The following is a 22,069-nucleotide window of genomic DNA, read 5'->3' as shown; positions in this document are numbered from 1 at the left end:
TGCAGAGGCACTCTGCATTTCCTAATTTTCTCTTTAATGTGTTTATTTTGTTCACTCTCCTTTTCTTTAAAGATTTATATAGTAGATTTTTGGACATTTATATAATTACTAAAATATAAGAATATATCACCTGTTGCTAGAGATGACAAAAACTCTAGTGTTAGAAAAAAGTACTCAAAGTAATTTCTCTTTTTATCTAAAATATTATAAAATGGAACAATTTTAGCTAAAAATATATTAGTAGTAAAGAGAGTAAGTATCAAAATGACTGATGCAACATCCAGATTAATTATGGAGGAAATGACAAACACAAATATTTTACTAACTGCTGTATTACTCTAAATTGAGCTCTGGGGTTTGGAAGACACATTACAGTGATTTAGGACTTGTTACATAAAATTATTATAAATATAAAATATTTTTAATCTGATTTTAAATATTTAATTCCAGGGTATTAAACATAAGATATTTAACCCTACTAGAATAACCATTATGAAAAAGCTCTGTCTTGACTACAGAGACTATAAAAGCATCCTTGACTGAGGGGTAGGGAGACAGAAATAATCAACTAAAGACAACATGATCAACTATTTGTGACTGTTGAAACCTTTCATTCTCTGGCTTCTGTTTCCAAAAGCAAGTCTGGACCACCCAGTTTTATAGATACAGGACTCCTGGGTACAACAGTAGCCATCTTGGCAACCACAGTTCACCCTACTATTGAATGTAGCTGACAGTTTCTGAGCCTTTACAGCTTTTAAAATTTGAAGGTTGGGGATTAGAGAAACATGAGAGGCTGCTCATTGACTATTGAAGTGATGAAAGATATAAATTAAGTACCATTTTAAAACTTTGTTCCTATTTATCAAATGGTTACTATCTACAGCTGTAGTACTTATTAACTTATTAAAAATCATGTTAAAAAAATCTAACTCATAAATGGTTAACTAATACTAGACTAATAATACTAGACTAAGACTAATAATAGAGTGTTCAAAACACTCTAAAAGACATTTTATTCATATTTTGGAGAAGAAAATATTTACATGTTTAATTAAGTTAGGCTACCTATAAAGTACTGTGTGATATAATATCAATAAAGTACTTAAAATGGCACTTTAATGTTTTATTTAAAACCATATATCATGCACTTTTAAACTTCAGTATTGAATATTGACTGGTGTATAGAATCCAATTTCATAGTTAAAAAGTAATTTGAGAGTAGAATAGAACTTTTTCCCTGGTATTCACAAAAGCGTTTTGCTATTTCAGGCTTCAAAAGAAAAAAAAAATGTGCCTTTGCATCTCTAAGCATATCTGTAAAGAAATACAGATTCTGTTGAGTAGCCTCTGAAACTTGGCTTTCTTACATTTGGTTGGTTCATGTGACAATCCCTGTGCAATGAATGGAAATATGATTTTTAGATTAAATGACTTTTCCAAAATAAAAAAGCAAAACAACCATGGTGATTATGTATGACTTCCAGTTTATAATCGAAATAAGTACATAAGTACATTTAATGAGGCAGGTGTGTTACATAGTGTTTTATTACCTTAAATGGTGAATATCATAACATGAATTTTAAAACAAAAAAGTAAAATTAAACATTTAAAATCGAAGACTTCTGATTATTTTTTAATAAAAACTGATAAAACACCTTAATTCTGTTTTTCTCATTCAAGAAGCTCAGGGCCCAAAATTGATGCTCTGTCAGTGAAAATGCCTTGCACCTCATCTTAAGTATATGTGTTATCCTTTCATTTTTATGATCCTGCCTTTCTACTTAAATTTTATTAATTTTAATATATTAAAATTTTATTAGAAACTACCTCAACTTTTCTTGGGTAAAGTATTTAATATAAACATAATAAAAATACTAATATAAAATAGTTGTTTAAAATATATTACAGAGGGAGCATATGAATTTTTGATGCCTTTATTATATATATATTTTGATAAGTTGCTAGGAGCCATACTGCATACTCCAGTTAAGCAAACATTTGATATTGAAAATCAGACACAAAAAAACACAGTGATGAAAATTCTAGCAAAGTAATAGTAAGGGTAATAAAACATCATGAAAGGGAAGATAGATCTTATTCAGAATGTTTTAAATTTCTAAAATTTTGATTAATCATATGATTAGATTTCTAACTTCATGACTAAGGAACTAAACTGTAACATTTTAAAGAGGGAATAAAGAGTTAAAGAAGGTAAGTCATATTTACTCATTAGACATGTCTTATAGTTTTATAGTGCATTTGTAAACAACATGCTAATTTGGGCCAATTTAAAGAAAATTTTATTTAAACATTAACTGCAATTAAAACTTGATATGGATTTTTAAAATTCTTGATATAAAAATAATTTTTAAAATTAATTTTTACATTTTATATAATTGCTTATACAAATAACACTTTTATTAGTAAATATTGGCAGGAAAATTGTACATAAATTACTTTACAAGAATTTTTAAAATTATATAATGGAAAATTTTATAATGCTACTTATTTTTCTACAAATATTCAAATTATATTATTTATGTTAGAAATTATTTATAGTCAGAGGAATTTACATGACAAGTTGGAAAAGGAAGGAGAGATATGTAAAATATACTATTAAGTGGATTTATCACTGGCAAAATTATTAATCCACTAATATTTAGAGAAAATTTTGATGATTGATTTGAATACAACAAATGCTGAATAAAAATCAGTTACTAAATTTGTATAACTCTAGGTATCTTAAATATTAGGTATAAGTATTTGTGAATTTGACAAAAATTTTGTTATTAAATGTGTTAATGATATATAGAAAAACTTTAAATAGATTTTAGTTCTATGGTATCTGGTTAATATGTAAAGCAGTATTGTGATTTCAGGAAAGATTACAGACATGAGGAAAAAGTCTTAGAGGTAAAAAAAAAAGTGTATGTAATCCATCATGTTTCTCATTCCTTACTAATATAAAGGTTGATGAAATAACCCAAATATACTCTTCAAAGAACAAATAATGATTTAACTTTATGTTAATTAAACTATGGAAGGGATATCACTACATTTTAAGAAACTGATAGACATGTTAAATCTTTTTAAGTAATCAAATAATTTTATACTAAGTTCTTAGGCCCCATTCCTTCAGTTGCTCCAAAATTTTCAAGACACTTTTCTAAGCTCTTGGTGTATAATGGTGAATAACATATGGTCCTTGGCTGAGAGGAGCTAACATTTTGGTGTGTGGGTCAGATGGAATAGATGATTTTATAGGATAGGTTGATAATATTGATAACATTGAAAGGAGCTAATAAAACCCATAAGAGACAGCTTTCCTAATCTGCTTGCTGCAGGGAAAGCTTTCTAGAAATTTTGTCTGAGCTAAATCTTTTAGGGTAAGATCTAGGAAAAAATAGTTGGGAAATGCATTCCATGTGGGAGGGACAGTGTAAAAATACGCATGTATTATGGGAACTACAAAAATTCAATATTATATGAGCACAATTTGAGTAAAAGTAAGTGGTCAATGAAGATGCTAGAGACAGCTAGTGATCAGTTTATGGAGGCTTTTATCCACCAAGTTAACATAATGTAATTTTATCCTATGCAGGATAAGCCGGTAAAGATTTTAAGAAGGATAATGATAAAGTAAAACTTTCATGTTGAATAAATCACTCTGACTTTAGAGTGAAAAATAAATTCAATGGGGTCAAGACTGGAGAAGTGGAGACAAGTTAGATGATTATTATAATTGGCTATAACAGTAATTCTCAAAGTGCGGTCCCTGACCAGCAGCAGCAGTATTACCTGGGAACTTGTTGGAAATGTGGATTTTGGGGTCTCCCTCAGATTACCCAGTCAGAAATTCCTGAGGGGACCTTAGCTCTCTGTGTTTGGATAAGTCCTTCTGGTGATTATGTTATCTGCTAAAGTTTGAGAACCCTTGAGAAACCATGTTGAGGACTAAAACAAGATGTATACATGGGAAAAGAGGGAAGGGGACAGTCTGAGAAAGATTTAGGAGATAAAATTGTCAGTCTTTGATGGTAGATTAAATGAGGGGAGATTTATGGTTGAAGGCTGGCCATTAACTGAGATCTAGCCTAAAGTAAGATTGCTGGATTGATAGAGGTGATGGGTTTTGTGGAGCCAGTTTGCCTAAAGGATGGAATTGCAAAATCCACATGATCAGTTGTATAAACTATATGAGGAAGTAAAAATCTGTAGCTCCATATTACACAACTTCAGGGAGTATGTGAATGGCATGCTCTGGAGCACAGTTTGAAGGATTATATTGAGTAGAGCATGAAAAGTGCTCCCTGGAGTGGAGCAATGTAGTAGCCCTGGACAAAATTGGGCATTAAGAAGATAAGAGATCTCCTAGATACAGAGATGATGCTGTCATGGAAGGCATAATATGAGATAACTGGAAGGATAAAGGTTGTTATAAGAGAATGACTATTAGAACTGAACGTTTCAAGTGTAGCATAGTTCTGGGTGATAACAAGAATATGAAAGATGGTGGAATATAGCTATTCTCAAGGTCCAAGTGGAATCTTGTATCAAATTATGTCACATTAAGCTTAGCCTCATGTTGCTTTAGCAGGTGGGAGTAGGAACGAATGGGGAAAAAAGAAAACACAGTCTATGTGAAAAGCCCTAAGACAGCAATTGAACATTGTCAGACTCCATATGCTGGGGAAGGCTGAAGAGGCAGACTCTAAATACCCCTTATCTTCTCCTTCACCTCTAATCATTTAATAAATCCTGATGATTTTTCCTTTTAATATATTTTGAGTAAACAACTTCCTTCCAATGTCTATTGCCACAAGTTGGTCAAGCTTTATCCACTCAAATCTAAGATGGCAATTCAAGCCTCATAATTAGAATTACTGTTCATCATTCTTTTTGTTTCATAGTTTCACCATACAGTGGTTAGTTTAATTTTTCAAAGATATTATTTTCTACATAAATTTTAGTTGCTCTGAAAGCTTTAGCAACTTTATGTTTTTATTTTAAAAATTCAAATGCTATAGCCTGCTATTTGAGAGTCTTCAGAAACTGATTATTATGTCTCTGACTTAATAATTATAGCTGGAGTTTATTTAAAGCTTATGTTCCATGCCCATGTGGAGCGAATTATATATCCTATTTTATTTAATCCTTAAGTCTCAAGAGAAACAATATCATCTTTATATAGAGAGAGTTAAGTCTCAAAGAGGAGATATACCTTATTCAAGATCAGAGTCAAAGTTAAAGCCGAGTATACACACCCCTGGGGTCTGTTTTCTTTTTTACCTGTATCTCACTGCTTTCCACTTTACTCCCAAATTCCCAGCTCACTGTGTAAATTATCTATGATAACCAATCAAAAGTGCTCTCTTTTTTCCTAAACCATATGATGTATGTTTTTACCACCATACATTTTCTCATAATATTCTTATCTTTTCTACTTATATCAGTTGTTTTCAAATGTTAGTTTGCATTAAAATCACTTGGAGGGCTTTTTAAAACACAAATTGCTGGTTGCTACCCCAAGAGTTTCTGATGCAGTGGGTCTCAGCTAAGTTTCCAGAATTGGCATTTCTAACAAATTCCTAGGTTATGCTGAGGTTACTGGTCTGGGGACCACACTTTGAGAACCATTGTTCTATATATTTATCTAAATTACACATCCCTTAAAAGCTTAATGCAAATAGCATGTCTTCCATTGTATTTTTCTGTTACCAATCCAACCTTCAATAATCCCCTTTATGTCCAATCTCATATTGCATTTACTGTCTTACATATTCACCGCCTCTTGTGTTGTTAGCTATCTTTATTTCCGTATCTGCCTTTATCCATCTTCATTTATCTGTCTTTATTTAACTCTCTGTCTGTTTGTCTATCTTATATTCATATGTAGCTTATTGGCCTTTTGGTATCATATATTTTCTTCAAATTACCATGGCAAATATTTGGCACCTATGTATACATTGTATTCAAGTATTTGATGATGATATGCACACAAAGAGATCTAAGTTTTATTTTTCTTTAGTTTTTTTCCCCAATTTTATTTTACATCAGATTTCAGTTTCTTTTCCTTCCAACCTCTACCTTGCAGAATTTCTTTTGAAAGCATTTTCTCGTCCATGTGTTTTTTCTATCTGTTGCTGTATTTGAAGTTGCATTGGGACATTTGTTTTTCTCTCTGTAAATTGCTATAGGTAGGAAGTGTTGTACAGTTCCACTGCAAAAAAGGACATCTTCTCCAAGGGTCTACAACACGTACCTGCCTTCCTGACCTCACGTGGAGTGGAATTCAGCCTGAGTGCATTCGTAAGTATTGTGGCTAAGAAAATTATACTTATGAAGGATAAGAATTTATATGCATTTTTTCTTCTACATGTGAAAATAAACTTACATGTATGTAAAAGAGGTGTCACATTGTTTTTTTAGGTTATTATAAAATATAATTCATGCATATAGTGTTTTACTGTAGCATACACCCATGCCTCGTGGGGAGCATTATTCTTTAAGAAGTCAGAAGGCACAGGGCAAAATTTTGTTCTTTTTGAAAAGCTCTTGTAATTGCATTCAGTTTGGTCACCAGGTAACTTTAGATGATAATTATTTTTTAGGTTCATAGATCTGCACCTATGAATCTGAAGTACTTGTGAGATACAGGAGGCTCCAACATAGTAGAGACTCAAACTTTTTCACTTGTGAAATTCTCTGAGAACCTGAGGAAAGCTAGAAACGTCCATGAAACGATATATGCATGAATACCTTAACCAAAAATTTGAATGCTACTTAGGATTTCTTGGAGCTTCTAAATGTACACTGACCCTAAGTTGAAAGCACTTGCTGTACAGATTGAATAAGAGCAAAGATCACTAAACAGTCTTTTCTGAATACAGTTAGAAATAAATTTTAGCTGGTGAGTTATCTCTTTTTTCCCTCCTACTTCCTCTTTTTATTTCCTCTCCATCTTTTTTGCGGGGGAGAAAAATGAAGAGTAAGCAGGAATAGAAATACTCATCAGAATGGTTTCTAGCTTTTAGGATTTGCTGAAGTCCAAATAAGTCCTGTGAATTTACTCCATCCCTGTTCAGAACCACCCAAATAATCACAGGGGCCCCTGTATATCCTCAGTTTACTGAAAAGCAGCAGAACACTCCACTGAGAAGTCATGTCACATGCCTGGCTGGCTTATATTTAAATACAGCAAAATTCCTTAAAAGAGAATTCCTCAGAGCGTGTACGTACTTTAGAACAGCTCTGTGGGACGTACCTAGGTATTTCATAGTAAACTAAGATTATTTGATGACCTGCACGTGGGATATGATGATTTAAATAAAATTAAATGGCTTCTGTTACTGCAGAGCATCTCAGAATGTCTAATAAGTGCATAATGGGGCTTAAGAATGTAGCAGAAACAGACTATTTGTGTTTATTCTTAGCAGTATTTCCCCAATGAGAATTAAATTTTATTAACTGAATTATATTAAATATAAACCACATAACAAAATGTTTTTCACATAATGTTAAAAATATTAGCTATTATTTATAGCTTAGTACATATCCACTAGGAAACAAATGGAAAAAAAAATTTTCCAAACAAATTTGTCCACAGAACACTTTTTCTCAGAGACCATCTTTAAGGGTCTGTATCCATGAACAAATGATCAGAAATGTTGCCTTGCTTAGGGAGAGAGTTCTTTGTAGCATCTAATTCTGATTAAGAAGGGAATGGTCATCATAAGACACAAAACAGGTGAACTGAGCAGCAGGGTCAGGGAGTGTCATAAGTGCAGGTTTAGTGGAATCAAAAAATTAAATGAATGAAAAGATACTGATAGCATATGGACCCAAAATATGGCCAGAAAATTCCATATGCAAAAAATTATTAAATTGTACTTTCTACACTAGGGAATATGAATATCAGAGCAACATACTGAATTGTGGTTGAATTTACCTTTAGAAGACACGCTTTATAATTTAAAATAAATAAAATAAATAAAAAATTATATATTAATACTTCCTAAACTGGTATAGAAAATCTGAGTTTGATCAACTTTAAAACTTATCTTAAGCGGGACTTATTAGATCCTTTAAAATGCTAATATATATTGTGACTCTCTAAAATGGTGATATAATATACATTTATTAGCTTAATTATCCAGCTTGTCTTTTATTTTTTTTCTCAGTTTATATGTTAACAACCACCAGTGTTCCACAGATGATCATTTATGAAATGCTAGTCTATGAAAACAGCATTTACATTTACATTGATAAGCTTTCCTTGATTCATGAGAATAACTAAAGGTATATTTATATAAAGGCATTAGCATACCTATAAAAATATATTGTGACTCCGGTCTCAAATTTTTCTTAACATGTCTATAAAAGTGAACATTTTTCCCTTTTCTAAATATAGCCCACAGCTGTAAACAGCCAGAGACTCCTGCTCATGCAAATGTAGTAGGAATGGACCTTCCATCCCATGGATATACATTAATTTATACCTGCCAGCCTGGCTTCTTCTTAGCAGGTGGAACAGAACATAGAGTGTGTAGATCTGATAACACCTGGAGTGGAAAAGTTCCTGTTTGTGAAGGTAAGTTTTCTCTATAAAAGCTTTCAACAGAAGATTTTGTACTGTTTAAGCTTTCCTCAGATACAAGAGACAAAAGAAAAATCAATTTAAATTAGCTTAGGAACAAGGTAAATTTGTTCGCCAACTCTAAGAGTAGGAGTGATGTCGACACTTTTGGATCCAGGGGCACAGAAATATTATTCAGGTCTTTTTATAGCTTCTTTTCCATGCTCTATTTTTAATTCATGCCTTTATTACTTTTCCTAATTCTCTATTCACAGTAGGTATATTAGTTTTCTAAGGCTGCCATAACAAAGTACCACAAGGTGCGTGACTTAAAAGAATAGGAATTTATTCTCTCAAAGTTCTGAAAGCCAGAAGTCCAAAATCAAGGTGTCAACAAGGCCATGTATCCTCTGAAGGCTCTAGGGAAGAATCATTCCTTACCTCCTTTGAGCTTGTTATAGCTTCTGGCTATCACTGGCATCCCTTGGCTCATAAATGCCTCACTACAATGTCTACCTTTATCTTCACATGGCCTTCTTTCCTATGTATCTCTATATGTCCTGTTCTCTTCCTATAAAAACACTAGTCATTGGATTTAGGGATTATTTCAGGAATATTTCATCTCAAGATTCTCACCGAATTACGTCTTCAAAGACTCTGTTTCCAAATAAGGTCATGTTCTGAGGTTCCTAGTGAACGTGAATTTGGAGTGTGTACTATTCAACCCACTATAGGAGGGAATATTGCTGCCAGCATTCCTGGGTTTATATTCTTCTGGTAGAACAACACTGGTAGAAAGAGTCTTTCCCAAAACTTGGTCAGGAAAGCACTATATGAAAGTCTGATTGCCACAATTTTTAATGGAATCCATCTCCAAATTCATTTCTCAGCCACAATGATATGACAGTTTGACCAGATCTAGGTGATGTGTCCACCCATGTTGCTGCTTTGGTTGATCAGGACAATCCCCATCTGAACAAGATGTAATGAGTTTACCAGAGGAAAAAAGGGTTATGTTTCCAGAAGAAGGAACAAAGGAGGTTTTTCTAGAATTCTTGATAAAGTCATCAATACATTCTTTTTTTTTTCAGTCCTTCTAATTCTTTATGTCTCGTAGCCTTCACAAATGTAAATGACTTTCTCCTCTTGAAATGTTTTCACTCTCTTCTCTTAGCTAGAACATTACAGGGTTTTTTTCTTTTTTTAAAAATTTTTCATGATAGGAATCCCTTCTGTGTGAGATCTTATTCTTTTATTTGTCTGCTTGTTATTGTCTTTCTCCACTCTCCTGTCCTTTCATCTGCCCTTCCCTGACTAGAATATAAGCTCAAAAGAAAAAGAAAAGAAAAAAAAGAAAAAAAGAAACTTTAATAAATCTAAATATGGCCCATTTTAGGGTTCTCTTATGTAAAAAAAAAAAAAAAGAAAGAAACTTTGTCAAAGTATTTACAACTGTAATTTTAACCACTAGATCAGTGCCTTATATGTGAAAAGTGTTCAATCGATATTTGTTGAATAAATAAATATTTTATCTCCTCAAATTTCTGGCTACCTATTCTCCATTTCCTTTTTAAGCTTAATGTTTTCTACCCATTTTTTCTAAAGCTCAGTTCTTAGTCTTCTCTTCTTTTCACTCTATGTTCTCTCCCTAGGTGATCTGATCTCATTCAAGCCAATGACTTAAAGTTTCCTCTATGAAGGTTATTTACAAATTAATATTTCTAGCTCATTTATCTTCTCTTAGCTCCAGAATTATATGTTCAATTTCTTACCTAATATCTCTTCTTAAATTTCTCAAAGACATTTAAATAATATATGCAAATCTAAACTCATAAATTTCCCTTCTCCATAAGTCTTCTCTTGATGTTTCCTAACTCAGTGGTACCATCATCACATAATAAATAGAAATCTAGTAGTCATCTTTGACATCTTCTTGTCTCCTTAAATCCACCAGAATTTTAGTCGGTTTAAAAAAATTCTATCCACTTTTGAGTTTATCATCACTGCTTCTGTAAAAACTTAGCATTATCTCTACTGAGACTACTGAAATGGCCTTCTAACTTCTCTGCCCAAATCAATACCCACTCCTTTCCAAATTGTTCTCCACCTTGCAGCCAACATGATGTTCACCCAAATAACTTCCCCTTAAAACCTTTAAATATATTACTTTGTTCTTAGAAAAAAGATGTAAGTCTTTACAGGTCTACAAGCACTGCATATCACAGCTGCTTCAACTTTGAAGGCACTTTCAGCACCCCACATGATTTTGAGCTCCTTTTGGTTTGACTTAAAAACTTTAGTTTAACTCTTTACCTTGGAGACTAGCCAATTTCTTATGACATCATGGGATACCTTAACAATTTTTAACTCTTTTATTTTTTCCTTTTGTGCCATGCCACACAGCTTGTGGGATCTTAGTTCCCTGTCCAGGGATCAAACCTGGGCCCGAGCAGTAAAAGGGCCAAGTCCTAACCACTGGACCACCAGGGAATTCCCAACAATTTAAAACTCTTAAACATGAACCCTACCCAAATTATTTGCCTTTAAGCAACAGGAACATACCCTCAGCCCTCAACTTCCATGTTGGAATCAACTGTTTCCATGTTGGTTTATGCCTTTAAAATAAGAAACAAGACCCCAAAATACTAAGGCAGCACTGATATTCCCTTTGCCCCACTGGACTATAATGGGGATAATTATAGAAGTTGTTAGCTGAACAACAGAAGTGTTGAGTGAGGACTGAGATGCTATAGTGAACAGGACATTTTGGGGAAAACTATATGATATGTCAAAGAATAAAATTGACAATGCATCAAACTGTGTGTGTGTGTCTGTGTGTTATTAATTAAATTAAATTTTGTAAACATTTTTGGTTCTTTTCATAGCTGGTTCCAAAATATTGGTGAAAGATCCTAGACCTGCGCTAGGAACACCCAGCCCAAAGCTAAGTGGTTAGTAATTTCAGTTGTTTTTCTAGTAGTCATGATTTCTAAAGGTGATCTCCTGTTTTATTGACAAAGTGACCATTTATTTAGAAAAATATATTTCAGTATGGGAAAACTATTTCCCATAGTTTCCCATAGTAAAACAGCATTTTACTGTTTGGAATTTGAAGTTTGAAAATTTGTATTATAAGATATCAAACTTTAAGCAATGTAATACTGTGACATGTTAATATTCCAAAAATATTGTATATAGTTGTCTCTATAAAATTTCCCTTCAAGAGTATCTGTAGATAGCTATAAAATAGTGGCAGTGGTTTATTTAAAACATTAAAATAAAAATGAGATTTACATATAATTTTTAAATATAAATTTTTAAAAGAATGAACAAAATACACTTGGAGTGAGAGTAAAAGTTCAGCAATTTCTAGAACTTGTCCAGTTTATTTTCAGTAATTTGATTTAAAAATAAAATTTTTAGTCATTAAAAATATGGGCCTTGAAGTCCTACAACCTTGATGTAATCCCTATGTTATACACTGCCTACCCTATGACTTTAGAAAAGTTAATTTCTACATCTGAGCCTCCATTTCTTTACCTATACAAAAGACATATTGATTAGATTAATATGAATGAACTTCATGAAAATGAAGCATAAAGTGCTTGGCTCATGGTAAGCGCTCAGTATACGAAAGCTTCTTTTTAATGTATTAGTATGTATTTTATTTACATGGTAGGAATGAAAAGCTACACATATAATTAAAGGCTCAGCATTTAATCTTTACCTTGGAAATAGATTTGGTCCAGTTGTAATAAGCCAGGTAGAGTTTAGAATCTAATCTTAGTTAGTTTAAGAAGTTCTTAATGTACATGCTATTAAACTGGACTGCCTACCAAAAAAATCAGTCTGAGAAACAGATTTTTTTCAACAGTCAGTAAAAACACACTGAATTTCTCTAAGGTGACCAAAGAATATGTCATCATGAGAGGGAAAGTGTTGCATGGAGTCAGAAAACCACAATGGTCCCAGCCCCTGGTAACCTCTATTCTTCTTTCTGTCTCTATGAATTTCCCTATTCTAGGTGCTTCATATAAGAGGAATCGCACAATGCTTGTCCTTTTGTGTCTGACTCGATAATGCTCCGTTGAATGTATATACCATATTTTATTTATCCATTCAGCTGTTCACTGACATTAGGATTGTTTTCACCTTTTTGGCTAGTGTGAATAATCCTGTGAACACTAGTATACGAGATTCTTTTTGATTTCCTGCTTTCAAGTCTTTTGGGTGGTAGTAGAATTGCTGGATCATGTGGTAATTCTAGGTTTAACTTTTTTGAGAAACTGCCAATTGGTTTTCCAAAGCAGTTGAGTCATTTTACATTCCCACCAGCAATGTAGCAGGGCTTCACATCCTCACCTACACTTGTTATTTCCTGTTTACCACAACTTTTTAAAAAAAGAAAAACAAAGACAGTGCAGGGTTGTAATTATAACTCAAAATGTGTTCATTACAAGACTAGGTTTGCCTTATTTTTAGGTAAATATCTTCCATTGGACCTTTCATGTTCACTGTTAAAATGTTTACCATTAACGATTAAAGGACTTTTTTCTGGTAAAAAAAAAAAAAAGAAAAAAGAAAACAAAAAGAAAACCACAATGGTCAATCAGTGCCCAGAACTTTCCAAGAAAGATACTTTATCTGGGAGCAGATGTGTACTCTGAATAATAGCTCCAGCATATCAAGTACAAATCTAGACTGTCCTGGGCAAAACATGGCCAATGGCTACCAATAAATATTTCAGGCTGACAAAAAAATTTTTTAAAGAATATGGAAGAACTAAACAACAAAACTAATATGTTTGATGTAATATATATATATATATATCTCATCAACCAATTAAATAATATATACTTTCTTTAAAGGCACATGGGACAGCTATAAGAATTGATCATATATTAAGCAATAAAAAAAATCTATACAAATTTCAAAGCAAAGTTAGTCTTACCGGACCATGATGCAGTTAAAAGTTAATAAGAAAATGGATAAATTTTTTAAATTCCTCAATGTTTGGAAATTAAGAACAGAATTAATACTGATGAATAACTATGAATTGAAGAAGAAATTAAAATGGAAAATATAACAATATAGCTTATTATGCTGAAAAATCTAGATATCAAAACTTGGGAACTAGAGCAAAAGTAAAGATGTGAGGGAAATATAAAGCCTTAAACCCTTACATTAGAAGAAACAAAAGCCTTAGAATTAATAACTGTCCCTGTTAAGAAGATACAAAAAGTATAATGGAATGATCAAAAGAAAGCAGAACTCAATGTAATAAAAATAAACAAACCAAAAAAAACCCCCAAAGATATAATAGAAGAATCTCAACAGAGTCAAAAGTAGTTATTTAAAAAAAATGTACAAAGTGAATAATTTCTGGTAAGATTGATCAAGAAAGGAACAAAAAGTAGTAACATTTCAAAAGGAAATGTGAAAAACTACATAGAGTAGATTGAATAAATTAGCAATATATAACAGAAAACTACTGTAACTGTCAATTTTAAAAAACTTAAACATTGACAAATTACTAGAAAAGTGGATCTTAACATAACTAACAGGAGAAAACTCGAATAATCCCATAACAAAGTAGTAGTTAAAGCTATTTCCACAAGGAAAAACCTGTTCCATATGCCTCTACTGATAAGTTCTACCAAATTTTGAAGGAAGAGATCATTCCAGTTTTATAAAACTATCAAAAAAAAAACCCTCATTTGATGGATCCAACATAACTCTAATAACTCAGGTAAAGACACTATAAAAGGAGAAAATTACAGGCCCATTTGACATAAGATTATAGAAAAAAATCCTACATAAAGCCTTAGCAAATCAAATACAGTTGACCCTGAACAGAAAGTGGGTTAGGGGCATTGGCCCTCAGTGCAGTCAAAAATCTGCATATAACTTATCGTTGACCCTCAGTATGTGACTCCTCCTTACCCCAAGTTTCCTTCATATCTGTGATTCCACATCCATGAATTCAACTAACCATGGATCAGTACAGTTATACTATAGTATTTACTGTTGAAAAAAATCTGTGCATAAGTGGACCCTCACAGTTCAAATCCATGTTGTTCAAGGGTTAACTGTACAACATTATAGTAAAGATGACACATGATTACCAAATTGGGTTAATGATAGATTTTCAGGGATATTTTCATGTTAAATAATCCTTAAAAGTAATCTATCACATTAAGAGATTAACATGCAAAAATTCTGATTATGTATGATCATCTAAATACTTGCACAGAAACTATTTTGTAAGATTGAACATCTATTTATAATTTTTAAAAACTTTTAATAAATTAGAAAGGAAAAGAATTTATTTAACCTGAGTGAAGGTATCTATAAAACTCTAGAACAATGTCATCTTAAGTGGGAAAACAGAAGCATTTCATTTAAAATAATGACACAGTGATTAGATTACTCCAAAGTAACAATAATTAAATTTGGCAGTGGTATCAGTGTCAGGAACATGATACTCTGTATGGTAATTCTATGAGGCCTATGAAGCAAAGTTTAGATTCAAAACTGTCTTGAAAAATAAGGATCATAACCATCATTGTCTTCCTCCTTTTCACTGTGCTCCACATCAGTGATAGTTAGATGACATTTTAGAGTTTAGAAAGAACTGCCAAATACACAATCACATTTAAACCTCAAATTAGACTTAACAATAGAAAGTATTGTCATCCCCTTGTACGTAGGGATTTAAATGACCAAATAGTGTCTGCCTCTCCCATCCTATCATTAGTTACATTTCTCAGTTATGGGTGAGAAAGGTGAAGGGTGGTGGTGTCATGCTGGAGCTGCCTGGTAGAGCTTTGCCATAGCCAGTTCTGTGCATTCTTCCAAACTCTGCGTTCAGTGATGTCATGTTCATAGTTTGAAATCTGACATCGCGGGAATATTTACACTATAGAATCAGCAAATAGTACAACCAGTTTTTTGGCTTGTTTGTTTTCTGGAGAGCCAGTTGTTAAACATTTACTACCACATCAATGATTAATCCTGATACAATGTTCTTTGCTGCTGCTGGTACCTACTTCTTTCCATTGCTATTTTCTCCTGCCACAGGGGTTCTTTTTAGTCTCCTACAACCAACTTCCTTAATTCCCTTAAGCACAATGACAAGATCACCAAGTGTAGCAGATTTTCATTAAATATTCAGGGGTATCAAAGAGTAAGCATAATACAGGCCAGGGGAAATAAACAATCAGAAAGATAAGAATAACACATTTATTGAGTACCTACTATTTGCCTTCACACTGCTGTTAGAACATCTTTCTCCCTTGCTCTTCCTCCTATCTCTACAACTAACTGCCTATTACCTCCAAATTCCAGATCTTTCTAATGCAGGATAATTTAGCTTGTCACTCCCTCAACCAAACTTATTTTAGGTATGAGTTTTGAGTTAACTGCTCTTTAAAGTGCTTACCAAATCAAGGGCTTTTTACCCATACACCGTATCAAATCTTTAGGTAAGGTCTCCTGTACATACAGAGCATAGCTGTGTAGTTTGAGGTTTGGGGAGGGAGTGCCACTATAAGGGTGACTTGGCAAAGGTCCCAGAGCCAGGACTATGGATTTTTCATGATACTAACTGCATGTTCACTAACTATATATTTTATTAGCAACTGTGTAAAGATCTATGAGACCCACAGTTTCCCTATTTTACTTGTATAATACTAATGATAGAAAATAACACTTATCAAAACTCTTCATACTCATTATCTCATTTAATCTTCCTTGTAACTCTGTGTTACTCCCACATTACTGATGAGGAAATTCATGTTTAGAGAGTTAAGTAACTTAGGGAAAACCACACAGTTTATAAATTGTAGAGGAGGGACGGAAATACAAGCGGTCTAGTTCCAGTGCCTGCACTTCTAGTCCTTCTGCTATATTGCTTTTGAATTATCATAGAAAAAAATAATCATATTGGTTGAAATACTCAGTAAAAACTCAACTCTTGAGTGCATTGTATGTTCATCTTCTACCATAGTATTGTTTTATTTGTTTGCCTAGTAGAATTCAGGGAATGTACAATTTGTAACACAGTCTCTGTGATCTAAGCAGTAAGAACTGTGATGTATGTAGAGAAAATCAGGTAACAAATGTCAATAACTTGTTAGAAAAAAAAAAGGCTTTCATCTAAATCCATTTCATTCATTCAGTCACACAAATAGGCAGGCTCTTTTGAATAGCTGATTTCCGAGGATGTGCTTTAATGTACAGAATTAATGGAAACTCTCTCAGCCTCTTACTAGGATCTGAGTAGACTTTGACATACCTAACTTATATTAGCTATAAATTACATAACTAATTTATATAAATATAATGACTTATTTGTCTGCATTTAACATTAAGAGTGTTTCTTATTTGGATGAAAGTTTTACATTAGAATATTCTTTGATTCTACCACAGTTCATCTCTTTCCCATGAGAGTTAGCCAATTCTAGTGACAATTCTTTTATTTCTAAAAGTACCTGTAAACCTCAAAGCTGTCAGGAGCAAAACAGGTAGAGCACTGTTCTTTTTCAGGAGCATCTATTATTGAAAAAACTGAACTCAGTATTCTGTAAAGGGGTAAAGGGGTCAAAGGAGCATCTCTCCTGACAGTCTTCCAAGGCTATTCTGCAAGGGGGGCGTTTAACTCTATGCTCTTTCTATGAACCTATTCCTACTGCTAGGAGAAAAGCAGGTCTCTTGGGACTTGTATATAGACTGACTTGGCCCAAGAAAATCATTTTATTTTCCTTCTGAAAGAAAGATATTATTATAGGAAACCAAATATAAGTAAACTTGATATTTAGCTGGATTCTAAATATGTCTTGTGTCATTAATTGGTGTTGTTTATTTATCGCACATTGATGTATGTGCAAATCTAGATTATTATTTTGGTTTATTCTAAAAAAATTAAAACACTTATGTGAAGGATTCATTTTAAAATGTACGTTCTATATTATTGTATATTTAGAAAAATATGATTATTCAATAAACTAATACTCATTAATCTGGTATTTAATGCTTATGTTTACAAGCCACTGTAAAATTAACATGTATGTTTATTTAATCTATTCACAGTTCCTGATGATGTGTTTGCCCAAAATTATATATGGAAAGGCTCTTACAATTTTAAAGGAAGGAAACAACCCATGACCTTGACAGTTACTAGTTTCAATGCTTCCACTGGGAGAGTCAATGCAACACTCAGTAACAGCAACATGGAACTGCTACTTTCAGGTATCACATTAAAGAACAGCAAACAATGCCTTTATGCCTTCATTTCCATCATTTCATCATTTTTTTTAGTGATTTTTGTACTGTGAAATAGTTGCTATATTTTTTATGACATTCATAATTCATTCAGAAACAAGGCTTTCTGTTTTTTTGATTGATGCATGAATATTACTACACAAATATAAAACTCTGTGATTCTGAAATAAGCTCCCTCAATAATATTTTTATGTGGCTAGAATGACATGTCATGAAATAGAACAGAACTTTTAATTTGAATATAACTAACTCCTTATCTATTCTCATAACACCAAACAGACTGGATCGGTGATTTGCAAGCTATTCTATGGTCACAAAATTATGTCTTCAAATGAGAATGTTTAGGAGGACACTACAATTTAAGACAGAAAAGGTAGAGCTACACTACCTTAAACAGGCAAACAGAACCCAGAGCCCTATCCATCTGCTCAACTTTCTCAGGTTTCTGTTTCCTCTATCTAATGCACTTCCCTCATTATCTTTGAATACTGTGCTTTTTCTGACATTCAAATGTTTCCTCATATATGATCTTGTCAACAGTACTTCTGATGACCCTATCTAAAGTAGCCTTCACATTACAAATAGACTCACTCTTAGTCATAGGAAGTCTTATCTTATTTCATTCTCTTCTTTTCACTATTTGAAATTATAGTATAGTGTAGTGTAGTGTAGCATAGTATAGGATAGTATGACATGACATGATTTGTCTATACTCCAGCAACACAAGCTCTAAGAGAGCAGGTCTTTGCCTTCCAGTTCATTACTAATGCCTCAGATGTTAGAAATGCATCAGGACTCCCGTCGGCACATGCACAGGAGCTGCTTCTGCCCTGCACTCTCTCCCTCTGCCATTCACTTCCCAGCTGCCAAGATCTTGGAAGCTTTGAAGCTCAACAAATAAGGGAAATCCATTGAGAACAGTCTGTAAAGTGTCAAGCAATATCCAGATATTACCTGCGCCCTGCCTGTCCCCTACATGAACCTGGGTCTTCCACTGAGTGAGTGGTCCTGTGTCCCACATTGGCGTTGCTCATTTGGTTGATGAAGACATATTGACAGAGTTGTTGTTGGTTATACACTTTTGCCTTCTCACTAGCAATGCAAAAGAAAGACTGTATCTCCATACCCTTACCAACAGAGCATATTGTCAAGCTTTTGAACTTTTGCTGATCTGCCGTGTGGCTGACAGGGTCTTGGTGCTCCAGCTGGGTGTCAGGCCTGTGCCTCTGAGGTGGGAGAACTGAGTTCAGGACACTGGTCCACCAGAGATCTTCCAGCTCCACATAATACCAAATGGTGAAAGCTCCACCAAAGATCTCCATCTCAATGCTAAAACCCAGCTCCACTCAACAACCAGCAAGCTACAGTGCTGGACACTGTATGCCAAACAACTAGCAAGCCAGGAACACAACCCCACCCATTAGCAGAGAGACTGCCTAAAATCATAATAAGTTCACAGACACCCCAAAACACACCACTGGTTGGGGTCCTGCCCACCAGAAAGACAAGATCCAGCCTCATCCACCAGAACACAGGCACCAGTGCCCTCCACCAGGAAGCCAACACAACCCACTGAACCAACCTTAGCCAGTGGGGGCAGACAACAAAAACAATGGAAACTACAAACGTGCAGCCTGTGAAAAGGAGACCCCAAACACAGTAAATTACACAAAATGAGAAGACAGAGAAACACACAGCAGGTGAAGGAATAAGGTAAAAACTCACAAGACCAAACAAATGAAGAGGAAATAGTGAGTCTATCTGAAAAGAATTCAGAGTAATGATAGTAAAGATGATCCAAAATCTTGGAAATAGGATGGAGAAAATAAAAGAAATGTTTAACAAGGACCTAGAAGAACAAAAGAGCAAACAAACAGAGGTGACCAACACAATAAATGAAATTAAAAATTCTCTAGAAGGGATCAATAGCAGAATAACTGAGGCAGAAGAACGGATAAGTGACCTGGAAGATAAAATAGTGGAAATAACTACTGCAGAGCAGAATAAAGAAAAAAGAATGAAAAGAATTGAAGACAGTCTCAAAGACCTCTGGGACAATATTAAATGCACCAACATTTGAATTATAAGGGCCCCAGAAGAAGAAGAGAAAAAGAAAGGGACTGAGAAAATATTTGAAGAGATTATAGTTGAAAACCTCCTTAATATGGGATAGGAAATAGTTAATCAAGTCCAAGAAGCACAGAGAGTCCCATACAGGATAAATCCAAGGAGAAACACGCAAAGACACATATTAATCAAACTATCAAAAATTAAATACAAAGAACAAATATTAAAAGCAGCAAGGGAAAAACAACAAGTAACACATAAGGGAATCCCCATAAGGTTAACAGCTGATCTTTCAGCAGAAGCTCTGCAAGCCAGAAGGGAGTGGCAGGACATATTTAAAGTGATGAAAGAGAAAAACCTACAATCAAGATTATTCTACTCAGCAAGGATCCCATTCACATTTGACACAGAAATTAAAAGCTTTACAGACAAGCAAAAGCTAAGAGAATTCAGCACCACCAAACCAGCTTTACAACAAATGCTAAAGGAACTTCTCTAGGCAGGAAACACGAGAGAAGGAAAAGACCTACAATAACAAACCCAAAACAATTAAGAAAATGGTAATAGGAACATACATATCGATAATTACCTTAAATGTAAAAGGATTAAATGCTCCCACCAAAAGATATAGACTGGCTGAATGGATACAAAAACAAGACCCATATATATGCTGTCTACTAGAGACCCACTTCAGACCTAGGGACACATACAGACTGAAAGTGAGAGGATGGAAAAAGAGATTCCATGCAAATGGAAATCAAAAGAAAGCTGGAGTAGCAATTCTCATATGAGACAAAATAGACTTTAAAATAAAGATTATTAGAAGAGACAAAGAAGGATGCTACATAATGATCAAGGAATCAATTCAAGAAGATGATATAACGATTGTAAATATTTATGCACCCAACATATCAGCACTTCAATACATAAGGCAAAAGATAACAGCCATAAAAGGGGAAATCAACAGTAAGACAATCATAGTAGGGGACTTTAACACCCCACTTTCACCAATGGACAGATCATCCAAAATGAAAATAAATAAGGAAACACAAGCTTTAAATGATACATTAAACTAGATGGACTTAATTGATATAGGACATTCCATCCGAAAACAACAGAATACACTTTCTTCTCAAGTGCTCATGGGACACTCTCCAGGATAGAGCTTATATTGGGTCACAAATCAAGCCTTGGTAAATTTAAGAAAATTGAAATTGTATCAAGTATCTTTTCTGACCACAGCACTATGAGACTAGATATCAATTACAGGAAAAAATCTGTAAAAAATACAAACACAGAAGCTAAACAATACACTACCTAATAACCAAGAGATCAATGAAGAAATCAAAGAGGAAATCAAAAAATACCTAGAAACAAATGACAATGAAAACACGACGACCCAAAACCTATGAGATGCAGCAAAAGCAGTTCTAAGAGGGAAGTTTATAGCAATACAATCCTACCTCAAGAAACAAGAAACATCTCAAATAAACAACCTAACCTTACACCTAAAGCAATTAGAGAAAGAAGAACAAAAAACCCCTTAAAGTTAGCAGAAGGAAAGAAATCATAAAGATCAGATAAGAAATAAAGGAAAAAGAAATGAAGGAAACAATAGCAAAGATCAATAAAACTAAAAGCTTGTTCTTTGAGAAGATAAATAAAATTGATAAACCATTAGCCAGACTCATCAAGAAAAAAAGGGAGAAGACTCAAATCAATAGAATTAGAAATGAAAAAGGAGAAGAAACAACTCACACTGCAGAAATACAAAGGATCATGAGAGACTACTACAAGTAATTATATGCCAATCAATGGACAACCTGAAAGAAATGGACAAATTCTTAGAAAAGCACAACCTTCTGAGACTGAACCAGGAAGAAAGAGAAGATATAAACAGACCTATCACAAGCACTGAAATTGAGATTGTGATTAAAAATCTTCCAACGAACCTAAGCACAGGACCAGATGGCTTCACAGGTGAATACTATGAACCATTTAGAGAAGAGCTAACAGGTATCCTTCTCAAACTCTTCCAAAATATAGCAGAGGGAGGAACACTCATTCTATGCGGCCACCATCACCCTGATACCAAAACCAGAAAAAGATGTCACAAAGCAAGAAAACTACAGTCCAATATCA

General features: G+C 33.6%; 1 protein-coding gene across 3 annotated transcripts in view; it reads left to right on the top strand.

Moving 5' to 3' along the window:
- The window catches only part of CSMD3 (CUB and Sushi multiple domains 3), a 1,097,518-nt gene that overhangs the window by 1,064,405 nt on the left and 11,044 nt on the right, over positions 1-22,069 (top strand). For all 3 annotated transcript variants that reach the window (XM_060116495.1, XM_060116494.1, XM_060116493.1), the window contains 4 exons: positions 6,201-6,312; positions 8,414-8,593; positions 11,464-11,529; positions 17,669-17,827. In XM_060116495.1, coding sequence (XP_059972478.1) covers positions 6,201-6,312; positions 8,414-8,593; positions 11,464-11,529; positions 17,669-17,827 — 517 coding nt within the window. The remainder of the gene's footprint in view (positions 1-6,200; positions 6,313-8,413; positions 8,594-11,463; positions 11,530-17,668; positions 17,828-22,069) is intronic.

This window comes from Mesoplodon densirostris, chromosome 13 (assembly GCF_025265405.1).
Source record: "Mesoplodon densirostris isolate mMesDen1 chromosome 13, mMesDen1 primary haplotype, whole genome shotgun sequence".
Lineage (NCBI taxonomy): Eukaryota > Metazoa > Chordata > Mammalia > Artiodactyla > Ziphiidae > Mesoplodon > Mesoplodon densirostris.
The sequence above is the reverse complement of the archived record's forward strand: the minus strand, read 5'-3'. Positions and strand labels throughout refer to the sequence as shown.